We start from the raw sequence: 18,234 nt of genomic DNA, 5'->3' as shown, positions 1-18,234 counted from the left end.
TCTGACCACATTCTTACACAGCAAAGCCCCCAATCCAAATAAATTGCTAAAGCCTGTTAATGAAGTCTGATAACTAAGAACTACTCTAACAAATCCAAAAATAAGCATTTTTCAGTGCTTCTCCCATCCTAGTTTGTACAGTCTTACCAGTGAATACTCCATGGGTTTCAACACTTCATCTCTAGATCTCTCAAGAAAACAAACCCCAGGATTTAGTGGTAGGGTTGCAACCTTGGTGTGTGCCAAGCCTCTTGTGGAGGAGGCTTACTGTGAGGCTGGCAGACCTCTGCCACATCCTCTACAGTCAGGAGTGAGACATGAATAATTTAACCCCGTAGCCATTATTTTTGTGGATGGTAATTCTTAAATATGTATGCAAGGCAGAAGGTCTTCTTTCTCCATATACTTCATGAAGAAGTCAAACAAAAATATAATCTGTGAGACCAAAAGGGAAGAAGTTGGTCGGCACTCACCAGTGCTGGGGGCACCGGAGCCAAAACCCGGCTGTTGGGTCGCTTGCTGTCCAAACAATGAGGGCTGAGTGCTGCTCGTCACTGAGCCGAAGGCAGGAGGAGCAGGCTGAGCGCTGGCTGAAAACAATGGCGTCGACAGTGATCCAAAACTCGGAGCGCTCGGCTGGCTGGACCCTTGGCTCTGGCCAAATGCTGGTGCCTGACTGGCGCCAAATGCCGGGCCGGCAGCCGGTGCTGAAGGCCCAGAGCCAAACAGAAACGAAGAAGATGACCCTTGGGGAACAGAAGAGAAATGTCAGGATACGCAGGATTTTTCCCCCCCACAAGGATGAATCCAGAAACAATGGCTCTAAAAACTTGCGTTTCCCAAGTCTGCTAGCTGAATACTCTCAATTTCAAACTAATAAATAATAATAATAAATAAATAATAATATAAAGCAAATACTATATCAACCACAACAGGAATTGTACCTTTTCTTGTAATTAACACGAGAAACACCAAGTTTATTAGAGTCAGACAGCATTAAATATCAGATACATCAGTTGTCTAGACTCATATTACTATGTTAACATTCATGTTCTAGAAACAGATTTCCACAAATAACACATTTTAATTTGTATTTACTAAAATCCGTTTATATCATGCACAGAATATTTATTCGAATTGTATTTTTCAAACATGCAAAATACAGCTTCAGATTTACTAGGAGGACACGAATCTTCCTTGTCAGCAACTGCACCCCTCTCTGCCCAAGTGTTTACCATTATCAACTTCTGGAGGCCTAATCACGCTTGCAGTGATCTCCCTGTACTGAAAAACTCTGTTTAGCAGAGTTATTTCTCTGTGTAACATCAACAAACAACCAGCTTGTTTGTTTAGCTGCTTCGGTTCTGCACAGCCAGCAGAAATAGTGAAACGAAAATACGTGACTGAACAGTGACTCTGGACATACACAGCAGATGTGCTGCGCAAAAGGGTACATCTTAAACACCAGTATTAATGCAATTTAAGCAGTCTTCATGCAACAGAAAATACCCTCTATTGCACCATAACTTGGAATGGCTGACTGCTTTTCTTGCCAAGAACAGAACAGATAACTGGTAAAAGTTAATCCAGACTTCCGCATTAAAAAAAAAGAAATCCTTTGGGAAGATGTTTGAAATATGGCGTTGCCTACTAACAAAATGACACTGAAAATTACTGATTTGTAAGGTTAAACTGATCTGCTGGTTGTTGTAATTCAGGACTGTTCTCTCTCTCTGATACACAAAAAGCTGTGCAAATTTAATTTCTGTGAATGACAAGGCTAAGCGATCACATCAAACTAGATGAAGTCTCTTCCTCACAGGTTCAATTTTATTTCCAACATACTGCGAGGCTAGCAGGGGAAACAGATGCTTTGGCAGATTTAGTCTTGTGTTGTACTGCTAAATTCATGCAGTGGGGTAGCAAACATAAAATGTGAGGAAACTTTAGATTCTTATCTCTGCCTTCTTGAAACTGCTAGAAAATTAACAAACACTGACCATAATGCTTATTAGAAACCAATCCTAAAGCAGCAGCAATTGCATGTAAGGTACTGTCTTCCTATATACTTGTGAAGGAAGGATTTTGCAAATCTTGACATTATTTACAACACTTGAGAGTTTTAGGTATGGGAGAGAAAAGGCAAGAAAGTTGTAATTCATTGACTTGTACCTGTAGGCACTGGACTGCCAGTGAGGAAAGGAACTATCGTTCTTATAAGGAAAAGTTCCTATTTGAACTGAAATCCAGGAAGGGGTTGTCCTTTGCATAAAACAACACTGCTGCCCGTTCATTGCTAAACTGTATTTCCCAGACTACGAAAAACTGAGCCCAAATTTATATTGTTGGATATAAATACTCAATATTTTTCTCTACTTCCATGCATTTGGCCTACACATTCTCCAAAGTAAAATACTCATGAAACAGTATGATCCACTATGTAATGGCAAAAACGAGAAGAGCATCTATTTTAAATGTACCTGTTGAACTTGATGTGGTTGTGGCTCCAAAGTTAAAGCCTGAATTTGCTGTATTGGTACTGCTGGCTCCCGAACCAAAGAGAAATGACCCTGTGCCGGTGCTGGAAGATGTTGTTGCTGGTTTGCTTTCTTGAGAGAAGCCAAATGACTGGGATGCTGCAGAGTCTGCAGAACTGCCAAAAACAGAGCTGCTCACAGTGTTGCTGGGTTGTCCAAACACGAAGGGAGCGGGAACAGGCTGAGGATTTGAGGAAGAGATGGCGCTGCCAAACACACTGCTGCTGTTGGCTGAAGTGGTGGGTACGACCGTGCTGGAGGAACTTGAGCTCAAGAAGCTGAAGGATGGCTTTGCTACTCCTTGATCTGAAAGGAAGAGCAGTACATCAACCACAACGGAAATGCCAAACAAAGCACAGCAAGTAGACTCCTGTTTCAATCACTGTACAAAGAGCAGTCCTGAATGACACCTCTGCTGCTATGCCAGCTACTGTCACTTATGTAAGATTCAGATTTACTGTGCTGATTGCTGCCATCTACAATTAAAGGAATGGAAGAACTGTGAAGAATGAGGACACCATTGCAGTCTATCTAGGCCTCAGTGCCTATAAGCACTAAGCATTGGCTGTCATTTCCTGAACCAGTCTTATCCGGTACTTCTGAACTTTGAACAAAAATGTTTCAGATGTTCTTAGAACAACATCAATCACCTGTAAGTTTTATGGCTTTGCTCAAGAGCAGTATTGAAAAACACAGCAATAGAGGTGCATTTGTAGGTTGTTCAATAATACAGCCCTGTGCATACAGCTTTAACTCACGCAAAGCTTACCATCCTCCTAACTCTTCCAAGCCTGAGATCATTGTACTTAAGCACCTGCAAGACCTGCTTTTAGGAGCAGAGAACAACCCTCCATTAAGACCATTTTTATAAAGTAACGAGTGCAGTTTTACAAGCTTAGAATAGAGCTGTCTGTAAAGTCATTCTTCAGCTTTCCCAAAGCTGCTGGTCTAATTCTCATTATTGATTTGTGATCTTGTTTCAAATTTCCTACTATCTTTTTTCCAGCAGTTATGACCCCTTTTCATCTATGCAATTTTTAAGGGACTATACCATTCTTCAGAACACTTGTTAAGATTTCCTTTTTGCACAAGGTGCTTCATCAAATTTCCGTTACTCAACCAAACCCCAGAACTTTACCTGGCAGGTAAAAACAAAACAAACCCAACCTCAACATCCCCTATCCATCCACCCACCCACCTATCTCCCCTCCCCACAGCCCACAATCGTCCAAAAACCTGCCTGTTCTGTAGCAGTTCAACCTAAGAATACTGATTAAACCCAGTATAAACCTATGTATCGCTTTTATTCAGGGTTACTTACTGCTGTCCTTTTCCATATCACTTCAGAAGTTAGGAACTAATTCCATTCTCTAAACCACAGTTGCTATCTCATACAAATGGAATTCAACAGCTACAATTTTTCCACACAGTGATCACCACAGAAGAACTCCAGAGTTTCAAGAAATTTAAGGAATACAGAACTGTGTAATATCTGTGAAGTGATTTTTATCCCTTTGTAGCAATGGAGAAACAGTGGGCCACCCTGCAGCACAGCTGCAAGTACATGGAAATAAGACAGTCCCTCTCTCATCCACTTTCCCTGTAGAAAACAGTGCCAGTGTGAAGCCTCTATACTCTCCATACTACAGCTGTGCTGCTACCACTGAGACAATAAACTTCTGCACTCATACAAGAAGCTATACAGGTTCCTTAAGGTGTGGCAGTTTTCTTGTATAAACCTAGTGTTAAAACTCACTGAAATCACCAAATGTCCTGAGTTGGAAGGGACCCACAAGGATCATGGAGTCCAACTCCTGTCCCTGCACTGGACAACCCCACAGTTCACACCATGTGTCTGAGGGCTTGTCCAGTCTCTTGTTGAACACTGTCAGGCTTGGGGCCGTGACACCTCCCTGGGGAGCCTGTTCCAGTGCTCCACCACCCTCTGGGGGAAGAGCCTTTTCTTATTAATAATATACATCCTAATCTCCCCAGAGGTAAAAAGGACTTGGTAGGTATTGTCTACACACCAACAATCAAAACTGAAGACAGGCTGCAGGCAGCAATTAAACCTTTTCTAAAGCTCTAATGCAGGAATAGATCAAATCCCACAGAATTTGTCCAATGTGGCTTCAAAAGTATTGTTTGATGGACATGAGCTGACAAGTGAAGACAAGAGATGTTTCATTTACCTGAATTACTGGTTTGTGCCCCAAATGCAAAGGTCGGCTTTGCCTGCTCACTTTCCTTCTCCGATGGTTTAGCGAAACTAAAATTGAAAATAGGTTTTGCTGTGCTCTCCTCTTTGGTATGCTCAGCCATCCCAGCTGAGAAGATCGGTTGTGCCTTTAGCTCTTCATTGTCGGCTTTCTTTCTGAATGCTAATGGAGCAGCAGAAGTGACAGAGTCCTGCTTCTCTTCTGTCCTTCCCAAAACAAACTGTGAGGCAGGTGCAGCCTCCACAATGCCAAAAGAGAAGCCTGCCTTTGTTGAAAGGGTTTCATCCTTTTTTTCATCCGACTTTTTAAACGCAAGAGCAGGCGATGCTACCTCCTTTTCTGCCACAGTTCCGAAAGTGAAGCCACCAGCTCCGGTTTTATTCTCATTGATAGCTATGGAAGAAGAAGTAGAACTCGTGCCAAAACCAAAGCCTCCCAAAACTGGTTCCTCTTTCTTTTCCTGCTGTCCCAGGCTCGCTGTCCCAAACTGAAATGTCGAAGGAGCCTGACTGCTTGTAGATGGAAGTCCAAAGGTAAAACTGTTACTTTTACCTTCTTTTTTACTGTCTTCTGATTTAGAGTCTGAGGAAGAAACTCCAAATTTGAAGTCCGCTGAACTAGCAGGAAACTTAAATCCCCCAGTGTTGGAGGATGCAGATTCAGATGCAATGCCGAACTTGAAGCTCCCATGATCTCCAAATTTAAAATTTCCTGTGCTACCTAATGTATGAGAAGATTCAGAGGAGGATGACTGGACACCAAATGCAAAGGTTGGCATTGTGGCATTAGTGGACACAGCAGCAGTACCAAAACCTGCAGAAATAAGTAATAATGTTAAATTTGTACTATATGATATAATACACGCAGGCTTTAGCTACACAGCTGGGATTCTAGTCCTGACCTTCTCACAGTCAAAACTGTTTAAAACAAACAAAAAAAACAACCAACCAAATAAGAAAACTACACTTCCTCTCTATATACACCTTTCTGCAATAGTATTCTTCTGTCCACCACCTGGCTTTGAAAAGTATGCTGCTAACTTATATGAAAGTCTAAATTCCAAATGAACAACGCATAAGGCTTGTAAAGAACAACTTAGCTCTTCTCTAAAAAGCATAACCTTTTTGTGGGCACAGGGTATGGAAACATAGGCATGTTACCTTTCCTAGAGGAAAACTGGACAATTTTGCCACATGGGAAGGGAAGGGAAGGGAAGGGAAGGGAAGGGAAGGGAAGGGAAGGGAAGGGAAGGGAAGGGAAGGGAAGGGAAGGGAAGGGAAGGGAAGGGAAGGGAAGGGAAGGGAAGGGAAGGGAAGGGAAGGGAAGGGAAGGGAAGGGAAGGGAAGGGAAGGGAAGGGAAGGGAAGGGAAGGGAAGGGAAGGGAAAGCTGCAGAATGCACACCCTTGCTTTTCCCATTAAGTATTACCTTTGAGCTCTGCTTTGGTGCCTGGCTTTGCACTTTCACAGGCTACACATTTTGTGGCTTCTGCTTTGTTTTGGACCACGCAGACCTCACAATCCCAGCTTCCTTCGGGCTTCTTGAATTTGTCTAAATCCAGGAATCCTCCAGAAGGAGCAGAAAACGCAGAAACACTGCTACTGGTCACAGGCACTGAACTCCCTGAGAAATAAGCAAGGTAGTTAATCATCCATCTGAAATGATAAAGTGAACATGAACTTTCTAAGAAATTCTTCAATTCTCACTAAATTACAAAGCGGACAAGTGCAACAGTAAAACAACATCAAACCACAAGTCCTACTCAATCTGAGAATATAAACAATATTCATCTTTATAATCTATATATGATTTGAAGGGCAAATTGAATGAATGACATTTAAACAGCAACTGCAGTTCATACAATACAGCAACATAGCCTACTTCAGATGTAAATGAAAGGTGGTGTATTCAATTAAAACTACAAAAATAATTTCTGGTGGCACGAGTAACTTAGTCAAAGTTAGCACCACACAGATTAATGATCACTGTCAAGTGATGCGAGGCTGGAATTCATCAGAATGATTCATCACCAAATCCCAAAGACAGACATGTTCAAAACTACGCCATGATAAAAACAAAACACCACCAACAACAAAAAACCACAGCAGAGAGGAACTCAGTTTCCAAACCCACAACTCTGTGTTCAGTACACAAGCTACACTGTCTTAAACAGCAGCAGAAACTTCTACAAAGAGGCCCAAAAGACGATTGCCTTCTGATTTTTCTACCCTGTAAAGGAAGAGATGTCATTTGATGCTGCACCCCAACAGAAAACTCCAGATTCCCTAAGCTTGCGGACTGAAATGGAGATCCAAAAGGCACAAGGTCATCACAAAATCATCATGTTCACCTACAGTTCTAAACCACTGAGGGTGGCTTTTGAAGGAGAGGCAGAAGATAATGTCTCAAATTCAAAACAAAGACAGGAACACATCTTCTCTTCCACAGCACATCTAGAGAATTTTTATCCTCTCATGTCACTTGCCTTACTCTTCCCTTTCACAGATGTAATGTAACTGTGCAATTCTCTGCATTATGATGGTCATGGCAAACTCCTCACATTTTCAAAACTGCCCCTTGCAATGGCTGGAGTCTCAGATAAACGTGCCAGCTGATCACTCTTAAGGCTGAAAGTCCATGAGAATAACCTCCCTCTGAAATGTACCATCTTATCTGAAGAAATTCCACTCTTACTGTAGAGCATGATTCCAAAAGCACAATCTAGCCCATCTTAGGTATTTTTTTCCCCATGATACATTTGCGAAGGTGGTTTTTGACCTAATAATATAATGACAGTTAATGCTAAAATAATTATTTGTGCTTTAAAAACAATAACACTCACCACACTCAGAATGGGAAACAACTCAGCCCTGCACTGAAGAAGGCACCCACTTCCCCAAGGTCTGGAAGGACCCTGACCTTCCAGAACAAGGTCACCCATGCTCTGGAAGGCTACAGAGCCATAGCTGAACATAGCTGAACTCCTCAGAGTCATAGCTGAACATACAGGTTTGTTTTAGCTTAAGATGACTAGTTAAAGATGATACTGTCTTGAAATCCAGCTTCACACCTCTGCTCAACAGCACACAATGCTGAGTGGAGACATTTTTGGCCATATTCTCCAAATACTGTTTCTACTTACGTTTCAAAACAGAAAAAACATAGTAATTTTTAACTCTTCACATTTTTCCACAATGAAAATAAGTAAATTGGTTTAAAGTTAATTAAGGCATCCAATTTAGTCATGTTTCCTCACCAGCTGCAAAGCAGGGTATATGTGCTTTAATGCCACTCTGCACTAATACATTTTACTATCAGTTTAATTCATGTGACAGGCTTGAATCTACGCTGAGACCTCAGAAGTGCCTGTAATCATTCCTGCAGACAGGCACTAATCCATCCTGTCTGGCATACAGCCATGCTGCTGAAAATATTTTTTATATGCAATGTATTTTATTCTGTAAAGAATGCACAGAGGCTTAGACTGAAAGAACAGAAAGGAGGAGAACATACCTGGTTTCTCAGACTGACAAGCTACACACTTGCTGTCTTCTGCCTTATTTAATAAAAGGCACACTGAACAGTCCCAAGAGCCTTTTGGCTTCTTAAATTTGTCTCCAAACCCCAGAGTGACTGTTGTGTCAGTGCTGCTGGAGGAGGATGTCACTGTCACCGAGTTTTCTGTGACCACTGGCAATGTCAGAGCAGGCATTACTCCTGTTCCAGGCTTTGGTGTCTCACACGCTATGCATTTTGTAGCTTCAGGTTTGTTCTGGACCAGACAGGTATCACAGTCCCATGTGTTGGGTGCTGGTTTGAATTTGTCATCAAAGCCCAACGTTCCTGCTGCGGGGACCGCTGCCTTAGAGGTGACACACGGACTCGAGCTTATCGTCTGCTTCGTACTCTCGACTGTTGACACTTTAACAGCTTGACATGTTACACACTTGTCATCTGTGGTTTCATTTTGCAGACACGGATCGTGTGTGTCAGACTGCCAAAACGAGGACGCTTGTTTAGAGGTGTCTTTACCTGCAGAAAAACTACTTATTGCAGGTCTTGTATAGACCTCTGTGCTTGTAACAGGCTGTGCAGGCGTAGGGGAGTGTGTTTTCACAGACGTAAAGCCTAGAAAAAAAAATAAACAGGAAGAGATCTCACTGATAAAGCAGTACCCTCACCACATGTAAGTTACTTATAATACTAGATGTCACAAATTTAAACCAAGTGCCAAAGGTTATAACTATACATTCCAACTAACTGCAAGAGGAAGTCCCTGGAAATCTTATCTAAGGGTATGAAATTTCATAGGCTGCACTGGGACACAACAGAACATTTATTTAAAGCTTGATTTAACTCTTCATTTCCAAGGAAGTTTTAGATACAAATCTTCACTGGTAAATACAAGTCTGAACAAACAGTACTGAAAGCTGACTGTCACAGACTAGAAATAATCCTATTCCTTTTTAACACATGATGCCCCATCAAATCAAATTCCTAAAGTTATTTCTGCCATAGTAGATGACTCATATTTACTTGGCGCAGCAATCCACATGGTATTTCCCAGCAGATACGAATATTAATTAAGTAATAAAGACAACGAAACAATTGTTATCCATAATATTTGTTCAAAATGCACTGAACACAGGCCTACTCCTTAATTAAAAGTGCCAAGTTTAACAGAAAACAAGAACTACAAATATGGAAACACTAAAGACAGTGGTATGACAATGCATCTTAAATCGCAGCTCAAATTACTTGCAAAGGTAAAATGAAGAGGGTTTTTTTGTTCTGTTGATTTGTTTGGGGTTTTTTGAGTGTTTTTTGTTTTGTTTCGTTTGGTATCAGAAGTGGAGTATTTGAACAGTGTGGATTTAGAACCTGCTTCTCATAAACTGATAAAGAAAATTAATGCCACTTCACTCATAGGTCTTTCCTTAAACAAAATGCAGTGTATTTTCTCTCCCTTAGCTCTTTCAAAAGTAAAAAGGCGCTGTCTCCTTAAGAAGTCCATAGATTTGTCACTTCATTTCAAAAAGTCCTGATGCAACTGAAGGCTTATGGGAAAAGATCAAATTCAATAAAGTCCTTTTTCTTAAAAGAAGAAAAAATCTACACATAGACACTTTATTAAACAGTTGAAAACAACTGCTTAAAAATAAAAATCAGAAAAGGGTTTTAAAGGGAAACAGCCCACCTCTGCTGAAAATTTAGCTTTGAATCCACAGTACCTATTTAAGGCCAAAAGACTTGCAGCTTTTGAAAACTCTTGAGAAATGAAACTGTCTTTACGATTCTTAATTTCCAGGGATGATGAAGGTAAAAGAGGAATGTTTGTAAAGCATTTATTTACTTAAAATTAAACACTGATTAATTGACTAATCCTCTTTATACTTCATTTACAATTACAGCTTAACGCATATAGTAGAAGCAACGCATCTGATTTGAAGTTGCAGTTTTTCTTGCAGCAATAAATGCCATTTAGAATAGAAAGGGAAATTCACCCTAACAGATGCAACATGTAACATAATGCTCTCCTATGTTTGTAGTATATTTATAGCTAACATTGCATTAATTGTGACAAAGTCGTTTTGTTGTGGTGGTGGTGCTGTTTTTTAAAAAAAAAATCAACAGGGTTATATGCTAGCATAATTTTTGCAGTATCTTTTAAAAGGAGTTTGGTATCTCACCAGGGCTTTTTAGAATGTCTAACACACTTCCTTCCTTTAAGACCTTTGCAGGTTTGGAGGGGCCATTGTATTCTTCTTTTTCTCCCTTCTTATTGCTGGTGCTGTTTACAGTGGTGGTATCTTTAAAAAACAAAAGAAAAAACATCCTTCACAAGGAGATCCACTTCAAATATATTTGCTAGAAGCAAGAATTTCCAACTTCTTATACAAGAATTTTCAAGATTCTACCTTGTTTACAACAGTTTATAATTACTATTTGGTTAAAAGGAGATCTGTCACTGAAAACACACCTTGCCTGGAATTGGTGATATGCTCAGAATGGACAGATTAACTATTTAATATACAAAAGAAGAAAATCAGTACTTCAGATTTGAAATGCTAAAATTTCTCTTACCTAGAGTGAGTAGGGATGTCACTGGTGTATCACCGGATCCAGAAAGCTCTGCTGATTTTACAACAGGAACACTAAATGTAAACCCCATCTGCTACAAAAAGGAGAGATTTTTCAGATTCGGAAGCTGAAGAAACTTTAATCAAATTTCACACACAAAATCTGAAATCCAGTCTTCAAACTTTTAGCATCCATGCTAGATGACAAACTATAAGCCAGAAATTCATATGCTTGTTTTTCCTGTTATCAGGACCAATTCTGCTTCATTGTTCTGCGATATTATACTAAAGGCTTGAGAAAATATTGAGTTTTATTTAATTTACTTACAGACAACGGAGGTAGCACTTCTGCCTCAGTAGACTTCACAATTGGAGATGAAAATCTGAACACAGGACTGCCAACATTACTTGCTGGTTGTACCTGTATTTTCAAAAGAATTAAGGTTTGTATCTAAAAGCAAAACACCCTGGTGAAACAACAGCATCTACCTGAATTCACTACCTAACAGATGTTCTCCAGTGAAGCTGGGAAATCTGATGTTTGACATTTATTTCTAATCCACAGAGAAGAGTTATAATAAAAGAAAATGAAGCTTGCAAGTAAGCATATACCACAATATCATCAAAACCAAATCTCATAAACCAAGAGAAAAAAAGCTGAGATGCTTCTTAGTTCTAAATATAATAAATATATGGAAAACCAGACCAGGCAGCTTGAGAACCTTAAACTAACTCAGCTCAATTGTAGTCAGAGCTCCAGCAAATACTTCAACATGCTAAAGCAGATACCTGCATCAAAACAGACAAAAATATTTCAAGTAATCTGGAACAGATGAATATTTATTTTATTGCAATAATATTCCAATTATTGCAACCTAGGCTCATATTCTACACTAAGCTTATATGACCATTAACGGTACCTCTAATTTAACAATTTAAATAGGTAGAAAATTCCAACAAAATTTTCATAGCATTTGAAACAGTTATACAATTATGCTAACCAGAATTTTGCACAGTATAAGATGGAGAGGCCCTATCAAAAACTTTATGCTTCCTTACACCTCCAAACTGAATACAACCCTAATTTATTCAACAGAATATAAACTAATAATGCTTAGTTTCATGGGCACCATGGAAAAAGTTAATGTGCAACAAAGCAAATGTATGCATGTCCTAAAAAAGTATTTACCATATACCACAAAGCTTTACCTTGTTTGTCACTGCTGTTGAAACAGTGCTTGGTGATGATGAGACAGAACTACTGGCAAGAAAACTAAAGTTGAACGAAGGCAGTGATGCAGTGCTGATGGGTAGGGGTACTTTCGGTAGCACTGGTTCCTCCACTTCCTAGATGTAAATTAATTGTTGTCCATTTTAATTTTTCTCTTTTACAAGACATACTGTTTTCCTACCCTGACCCACCCTTAATTTCATAACAAACTTAAATACAACAGAGAGATCTACAGCTTAAGACAAAGCAAGTTTTCAAAAGGAATCCTAACCTGCTCACCTCGGTCTGCCAGGTCATTTTAATTTATGGCAGACCTGTTTCCATGTGATACTACATTCACCACCTGCCCAGTAAGAACACTGAAAATTAGTTCTAAATTGTTACATGTGCAGAACAGAGAGTGGCACAGATCAGATTTATTTTTATTTTCTGTACTTCAGTTATTAGAGATGTTGATGTTTATTATTATCCTCTCATCCCTTCAATTAAGAGTACATTCTCAAGACAAATGAGAAAGTGTTCCTCTTGCAAAATTAGGCAGTACAGTTGTCAGAGTTTCTCAAGTCACTACTGCAGTGAACTTGGAAAAAGATAACATCTAAATAAGTACGTGGGTTTCAGAGAGCACCAAAACCCCCAAACCAAACCAAAGCACCAAAAGCCAACAAAGCAAGCCTGACAGAAGATCATACTCTGGTAAATATAGTCTACATCATGTATCAGGATGCAAATTTCTAATTTAGAAACCAGTGTATCTGAAAAACATCTGGTCTTATCAAAATTAGATTAGTTACAGTTTAAATGGGAATAGCCAATCTAATCACAATTTGCACAGTAGTACTCAGATGTACCCAGAAATGACTAAGCAGAGATGTAAGTTGGCACTACAGAAATTTAATATACCCTACAGCTTACATGTACTTCACAGTTTTGATTTGAAGAGTCTGCTAGACCTCAATGTTCAGACCATTTGTATTAATAGCAACGTTCTCCAGTATTTACTATTTCTTCATTTTGCCTCAGCCAGATGACTGATTTAAAACACCTTCATTTAAGATCCAGTAGTAGGCAGCTTACATAACATCCAATCGGGAAAATAATCTTCAAGATAGTCATGACCATAGTTTTATGAAATGGACTTTTACCATTAAAAGAAGAAAAAAACACGCTTCACAATCAGTTTATTAAGTGCCAAAAATTGTGAATGATCATTAGCAGACATGCAGAACACTGTCTTCTGCTCCAAACTCATGGCCTGTATTGTTCTACTTGACTTAAATATGAAATAACAAATTAAATAACTTTGTTTACTTACTTGTCAGTTGTTTCAAACATCATTCCTTTATAAAAACTACACAAACCTCCAACAAAATTCCTTACTCAACTGCTAATGAGAAACTTCACAGTACGAGGCATCTCCAAGACAGTATGACTAAATATAAAACTGAAGTTGAGGCACTTAAATAAATTGGAGCCTGCCCTGAAATCCACAGAAAAACCCCCACAAAACTGACGTGGTATTATTATAAATTACTATGAGGCAACACATCGGGCATACTCGGCCAGTTACGTCAGTAATCTCAGTGGGAGTAATTAACCTCAGTGTCCCTTACCTGTTCTTCTTGTCCGGGTTTTGATACATAGTGTACTCCTCTTTCCCTTCTCATCTTGCCGCCACCACCCACTCCTGCTCCTGAAGACAGACCGTTGGATGCAGGAGGACTGAACTTGGGGTATGTCAAATTGCTGGCACAGAGTAACAACACACAGGTTGAGGAAGAAGAAGAAAAAAAAAAAGAAAAAAAAAAAGGAAAAAAACCACTAATTGTTTCAAGCTATTATAGCCACTATTAGTCCTACAACTAACGTATTCTAATCAGAATAAACTGTTTTCACAAGTCACTAAATGCTGGCAAGTATCTGATGTTCTAAGCAGCAAAAGCTGCATTAATAAGAGCAGTAACGAGCAGGACATACATAAGGAACAGTCACAACATCCATAAAGGAATGATGACTAAGCCAGAAGCCCTGAAATAGAAGAACTGATTTAGACTGTTATTTTCTAATGTTTTCTTTTAATAGCCTAGACAGTGGAAATTTTGACTGCCAGTTCTGTGATTCTGCGATGAGCAAGTATCTTTGCAGGGACATAAAAGAACAACTAAAAATACATATGAAGAGAGAGAGAGAGAGAGAGAGAGTGCGCGCATGTGTGCGCGCCGCACATGAAATGCTGCCACCAGCTCTTACGGAACAGAGAGGCTTAAACTTGTGTGGCAAGATAATACAGCGAAAGCTTCCGAAGCAGCTCAGGCCTTCCTGGGGCCACCAGCAGAACCAGCAAAGGTGTTTGGGTGTTCCAACACTCCACAACTCTTTTCAGACATGAAGACAGATCCCTTTTGTAAGCCATACAAAGGCATTTCTCTGTTCATTACAGAAGCCGAGATCCAAACCAGAAAGATTCCCTAATCCAAGTGGGAAGGGAAATGAAAAAAGAAAAACCAACAAGAACCCCTCAAAACACATCAACCAGCCCCCAAAAAGTGACACCACACCCTAAACCATAAGTGAACTGTGGAATAACAACAATGAAAAGCAGGATGACATCAAAATGAAGCATCCCTAGAAAAAAATTACCGTATCAAAGCTTATCCTACAGCCAAGCAGTCAGTCATTACAAAAGGACATTTGACCACACTGGAAGACACCAGGTCAAGTTTCCAGAAGACTGAGGAAGAGAATTGGTCTAAACTTGTCACATACATGTGAACAGTCTCCTCAGCACTGTAACCACTGAGAGGAAGCCAGATCCTTAAGGCCATATGCTCAAATTTTTCTCTAATCCAAACTGACAATCAATTTGAATTCTGAAAAAATAAATAATGTCAAAATACAGCTTTATTCAGACAATTACAGACAGCCTATAATAGCCCATATTCCTCTTTTCTCTTAACACCTGTCAGCTTCTAAGGGGCAAAGACAGTCTTCTGTTTTCACGGAAGAAAGTCCAGTATACAATTCTGACCCAAGTTTAAAAACTAAATAGACCTTGGTAGGCTGAACAGAGATGTACCAAAGTACTACACATTAACTACACGAAGGGACTCTGGCCAGCTGCCCCTTCTCAGTGTTACGTTCCTGCTCCAGAACATGACACCCAACAGAGATTGGCTTTGTAAAAGAATTTTTAAAAAAGGACCATCTACTCTACAGACAAAAGAGGGAATTGAGTGTACTATCAGCAAGTTTGCTGATGACACTAAGCTGGGAGGAGTGGCTGACACGCCAGAAGGCTGTGCCGCCATCCAGCGGGACCTGGACAGGCTGGAGAGTTGGGCGGGGGATAATCTGATGGAATTTAACAAGGGAAAGTGTAGAGTCCTGCATCTGGGCAGGAACAATCCCAAGTTCCAGTATAGGTTGGGGCATGACCTATTAGAGAGCAGTGTAGGGGAAAGGGACCTGGGGGTCCTGGTGGACAACAGGATGACCATGAGCCAGCACTGTGCCCTTGTGGCCAGGAAGGCCAATGGCATCCTTGGGTGTATTACAAGGGGGGTGGTCAGTAGATCGAGAGAGGTCCTCCTTCCCCTCTACTCCGCCCTGGTGAGACCCCATCTGGAATATTGTGTCCAGTTCTGGGCCCCTCAGTTCAAGAAGGACAGGGAACTGCTGGAGAGGGTCCAGCGTAGGGCAACAAAGATGATTAAGGGAGTGGAGCATCTCCCTTATGAAGAAAGGCTGAGGGAGCTGGGGCTCTTTAGTTTGGAGAAGAGGAGACTGAGGGGTGACCTTATTAATGTTTATAAATATATAAAGGGTGAGTGCCATGAGGATGGAGTCAGGCTCTTCTCAGTGGCAAACAATGATAGGACAAGGGGCAATGGGATCAAGCTGGAACACAAGAGGTTCCACTTAAAATTGAGAAAGAACTTCTTCTCAGTGAGGGTAACAGAGCACTGGAACAGGTTACCCAGGGAGGTTGTGGAGTCTCCTTCCCTGGAGACATTCAAAGCCCGCCTGGACACATTCCTGTGCGACCTCACCTAGGCGTTCCTGCTCCAGCAGGGGGATTGGACTAGATGATCTTTTGAGGTCCCTTCCAATCCCAAACATACTGTGATACTGTGATACTGTGAAAAGTAGAACATAGCAGTAAAACTTGTGAACCAAATAAAGAGCAGTATCAGTTTTCTGGATCTCTCTTCTTCATGGAGAAGAAAGGAGTTCTATCAAAGAAAATACAGAGCAGTTTGAAAACCCACAATTAAAACCTAACATCTGTTTGCACCTATGCCAAAACCTTGGAGCCAATCTTTTACACTCCTGAAAAAGTGTTGCTATGAAGTCAAAATATTAGATGCCAAAACAAAAGGTTGGTTGTTTTTGTTTGTTTTTTTTTTGCAAGCCAAAGAATGCCCAAGGCAACGTAAGAATTGCTTGGAAGATGAACACAGAGACAACAAAATACGATCCCCTGCTGTTCTTGGAAAAGGACAAATTCTCTGAAAAAGGTATCTTTTGAATACAAAGTGTTTTAATTCATGCAATACCCAAAAGACTAGATGCCCAGAAGGGACAGCCATCAATATTATCTGGAGGTGAAGTCATTCTCCCTAAACCAAGCAAGCACTGTAACGCACTACAGACTCCTCAAGAAGTACAATTATTAACTCTCCTGGAATTTTGTGTTTTAGAGAGAAGTTGACATTTGGCCTGAGATGATTCTAAAGCGTGCCTGTTTCTCATGCAAACTCACAGAGCAGATAAGTGACTTATCCACGAAATGAACATTAAAAATACCCAACAATCTTCCTCCAAGTTTTTGCTTTTTTAAAAAAGAATTAAAAACTAAATATACTCCTGAAGTGTAAGTAAGCCACTTCACCTTATAAAGAATCTTTCAGAAAGAATTCCTTTAGGACAAAGCTTTCAGACTCCAAGGAATTAAATAAATAGCTGAAACTAATAGCTGTCACCTAATGAACATCAAGATGCACAAATGGCTAAACTTCCTCATAACACAAATTTTTCACTGTATTTTCAGCTCCCTTTACTGAGAACTATTACTGCCCTTCCAGAAGACGAAAGGCATGCAGACTGTAGTGACAAAAGATAGAGCTTTCTTCTTTCAAGTGTTTTAAATTAATAGATTTGTCATACCTTTCAGATGGCTTCACTTGCTGTTCTGCAGGAAAACTCTTCTCTCTCATGCCCTGAAAGTTAAGTTTGATTTATTTCAAGATTTATCTGAATGTATTTATATACTATACACAAAGCAAAGACAACTACTTGTAGTCTGTTGTTGTTTCGTTTTTTAATACCACTAAGTATAACTTGTCTACTTAAGCTTGTTCCCTAAGCAGTATGACTATCCACTCTGATCTCTGGCCTAAAATGCCAAAGAACTAACACCAGGTCATTTTTACATTCAGATTGATACTAGAAACACAGGTGCTTCTTTTCTGAAAGCGATGTCAATCTTTTTTTAAGTAAAGTTTATCAGGGACTTCATCTACAGCAAAGTGATCAGAACAGGTAATTAAGCTTATTGTCAGAAATCTCACTTGGAGCCTGTAGCTCACCTGAAAGAGTTTATAGACAACAGCAGCATGTTCCGTCATCGACACACAGCTTAGTGTATGAGAGCACACAAAAAGGAAAACGTTGTTTCTGTATTTTAACGTTCCTTCACTGAGAACAGTCTGACCCAACAGCACATCCTCATGTTCTGAAAATAACCACCAGCCACTTACTGTTCCAAAAATACAATTAAATCCATAAAACCTCGAAGTATCTCCGTCACAATGACTCCCACTGTCTTAACGCTTACCTCAAACATACCATTGGTACTCTTTGCCAAGAAAGAGCAACTTAGCAGAATAATTCGCTAGAGACATTCCAAACTTGTAAAAAGCAGATAAGGACCAGAAAATTTACTTACCTTGTGCTTTGTATCCACCCTCTGGTGAATTTTGCCAGAATCAGCAGCTGGAGACAGAGAAGGCTTAAAATACTGGGTCCGACTCACTGACAGAGAGATGGCCTTCGGGGTCACAAGCTTCTGGACAGGTGGATGCTGTGATTCCATCTTTGAAAAGGAAGCAGCAATCAATTTATCCTTGCACACCCACCCAAATTACCGCAGCATTTACTGATGAAAAA

At 40.1% G+C, this 18,234-nt stretch overlaps 1 protein-coding gene across 7 annotated transcripts in view; it reads right to left on the bottom strand.

Moving 5' to 3' along the window:
- Positions 1 to 18,234, bottom strand: part of NUP153 (nucleoporin 153) — a 46,576-nt gene that overhangs the window by 2,548 nt on the left and 25,794 nt on the right. For 4 of the 7 annotated variants that reach the window (XM_071804582.1, XM_065832945.2, XM_065832946.2 and 1 more), the window contains exons 9-20: positions 18,014 to 18,160; positions 17,233 to 17,285; positions 13,680 to 13,812; positions 12,045 to 12,182; positions 11,164 to 11,256; positions 10,840 to 10,930; positions 10,446 to 10,565; positions 8,269 to 8,883; positions 6,184 to 6,378; positions 4,730 to 5,569; positions 2,481 to 2,843; positions 474 to 746 (exon numbers count right to left, since the gene is read on the bottom strand). In XM_071804582.1, the coding sequence (XP_071660683.1) occupies positions 474 to 746; positions 2,481 to 2,843; positions 4,730 to 5,569; positions 6,184 to 6,378; positions 8,269 to 8,883; positions 10,446 to 10,565; positions 10,840 to 10,930; positions 11,164 to 11,256; positions 12,045 to 12,182; positions 13,680 to 13,812; positions 17,233 to 17,285; positions 18,014 to 18,160 (3,061 nt within the window). The remainder of the gene's footprint in view (positions 1 to 473; positions 747 to 2,480; positions 2,844 to 4,729; positions 5,570 to 6,183; positions 6,379 to 8,268; positions 8,884 to 10,445; positions 10,566 to 10,839; positions 10,931 to 11,163; positions 11,257 to 12,044; positions 12,183 to 13,679; positions 13,813 to 17,232; positions 17,286 to 18,013; positions 18,161 to 18,234) is intronic. The other 3 variants (XM_071804581.1, XM_071804583.1, XM_071804584.1) reach the window with 3 other exon arrangements.

The sequence above is a fragment of the Patagioenas fasciata genome, chromosome 2 (assembly GCF_037038585.1).
Source record: "Patagioenas fasciata isolate bPatFas1 chromosome 2, bPatFas1.hap1, whole genome shotgun sequence".
In the NCBI taxonomy this organism is placed as follows: Eukaryota; Metazoa; Chordata; class Aves; order Columbiformes; family Columbidae; genus Patagioenas; species Patagioenas fasciata.
The sequence above is the reverse complement of the archived record's forward strand: the minus strand, read 5'-3'. Positions and strand labels throughout refer to the sequence as shown.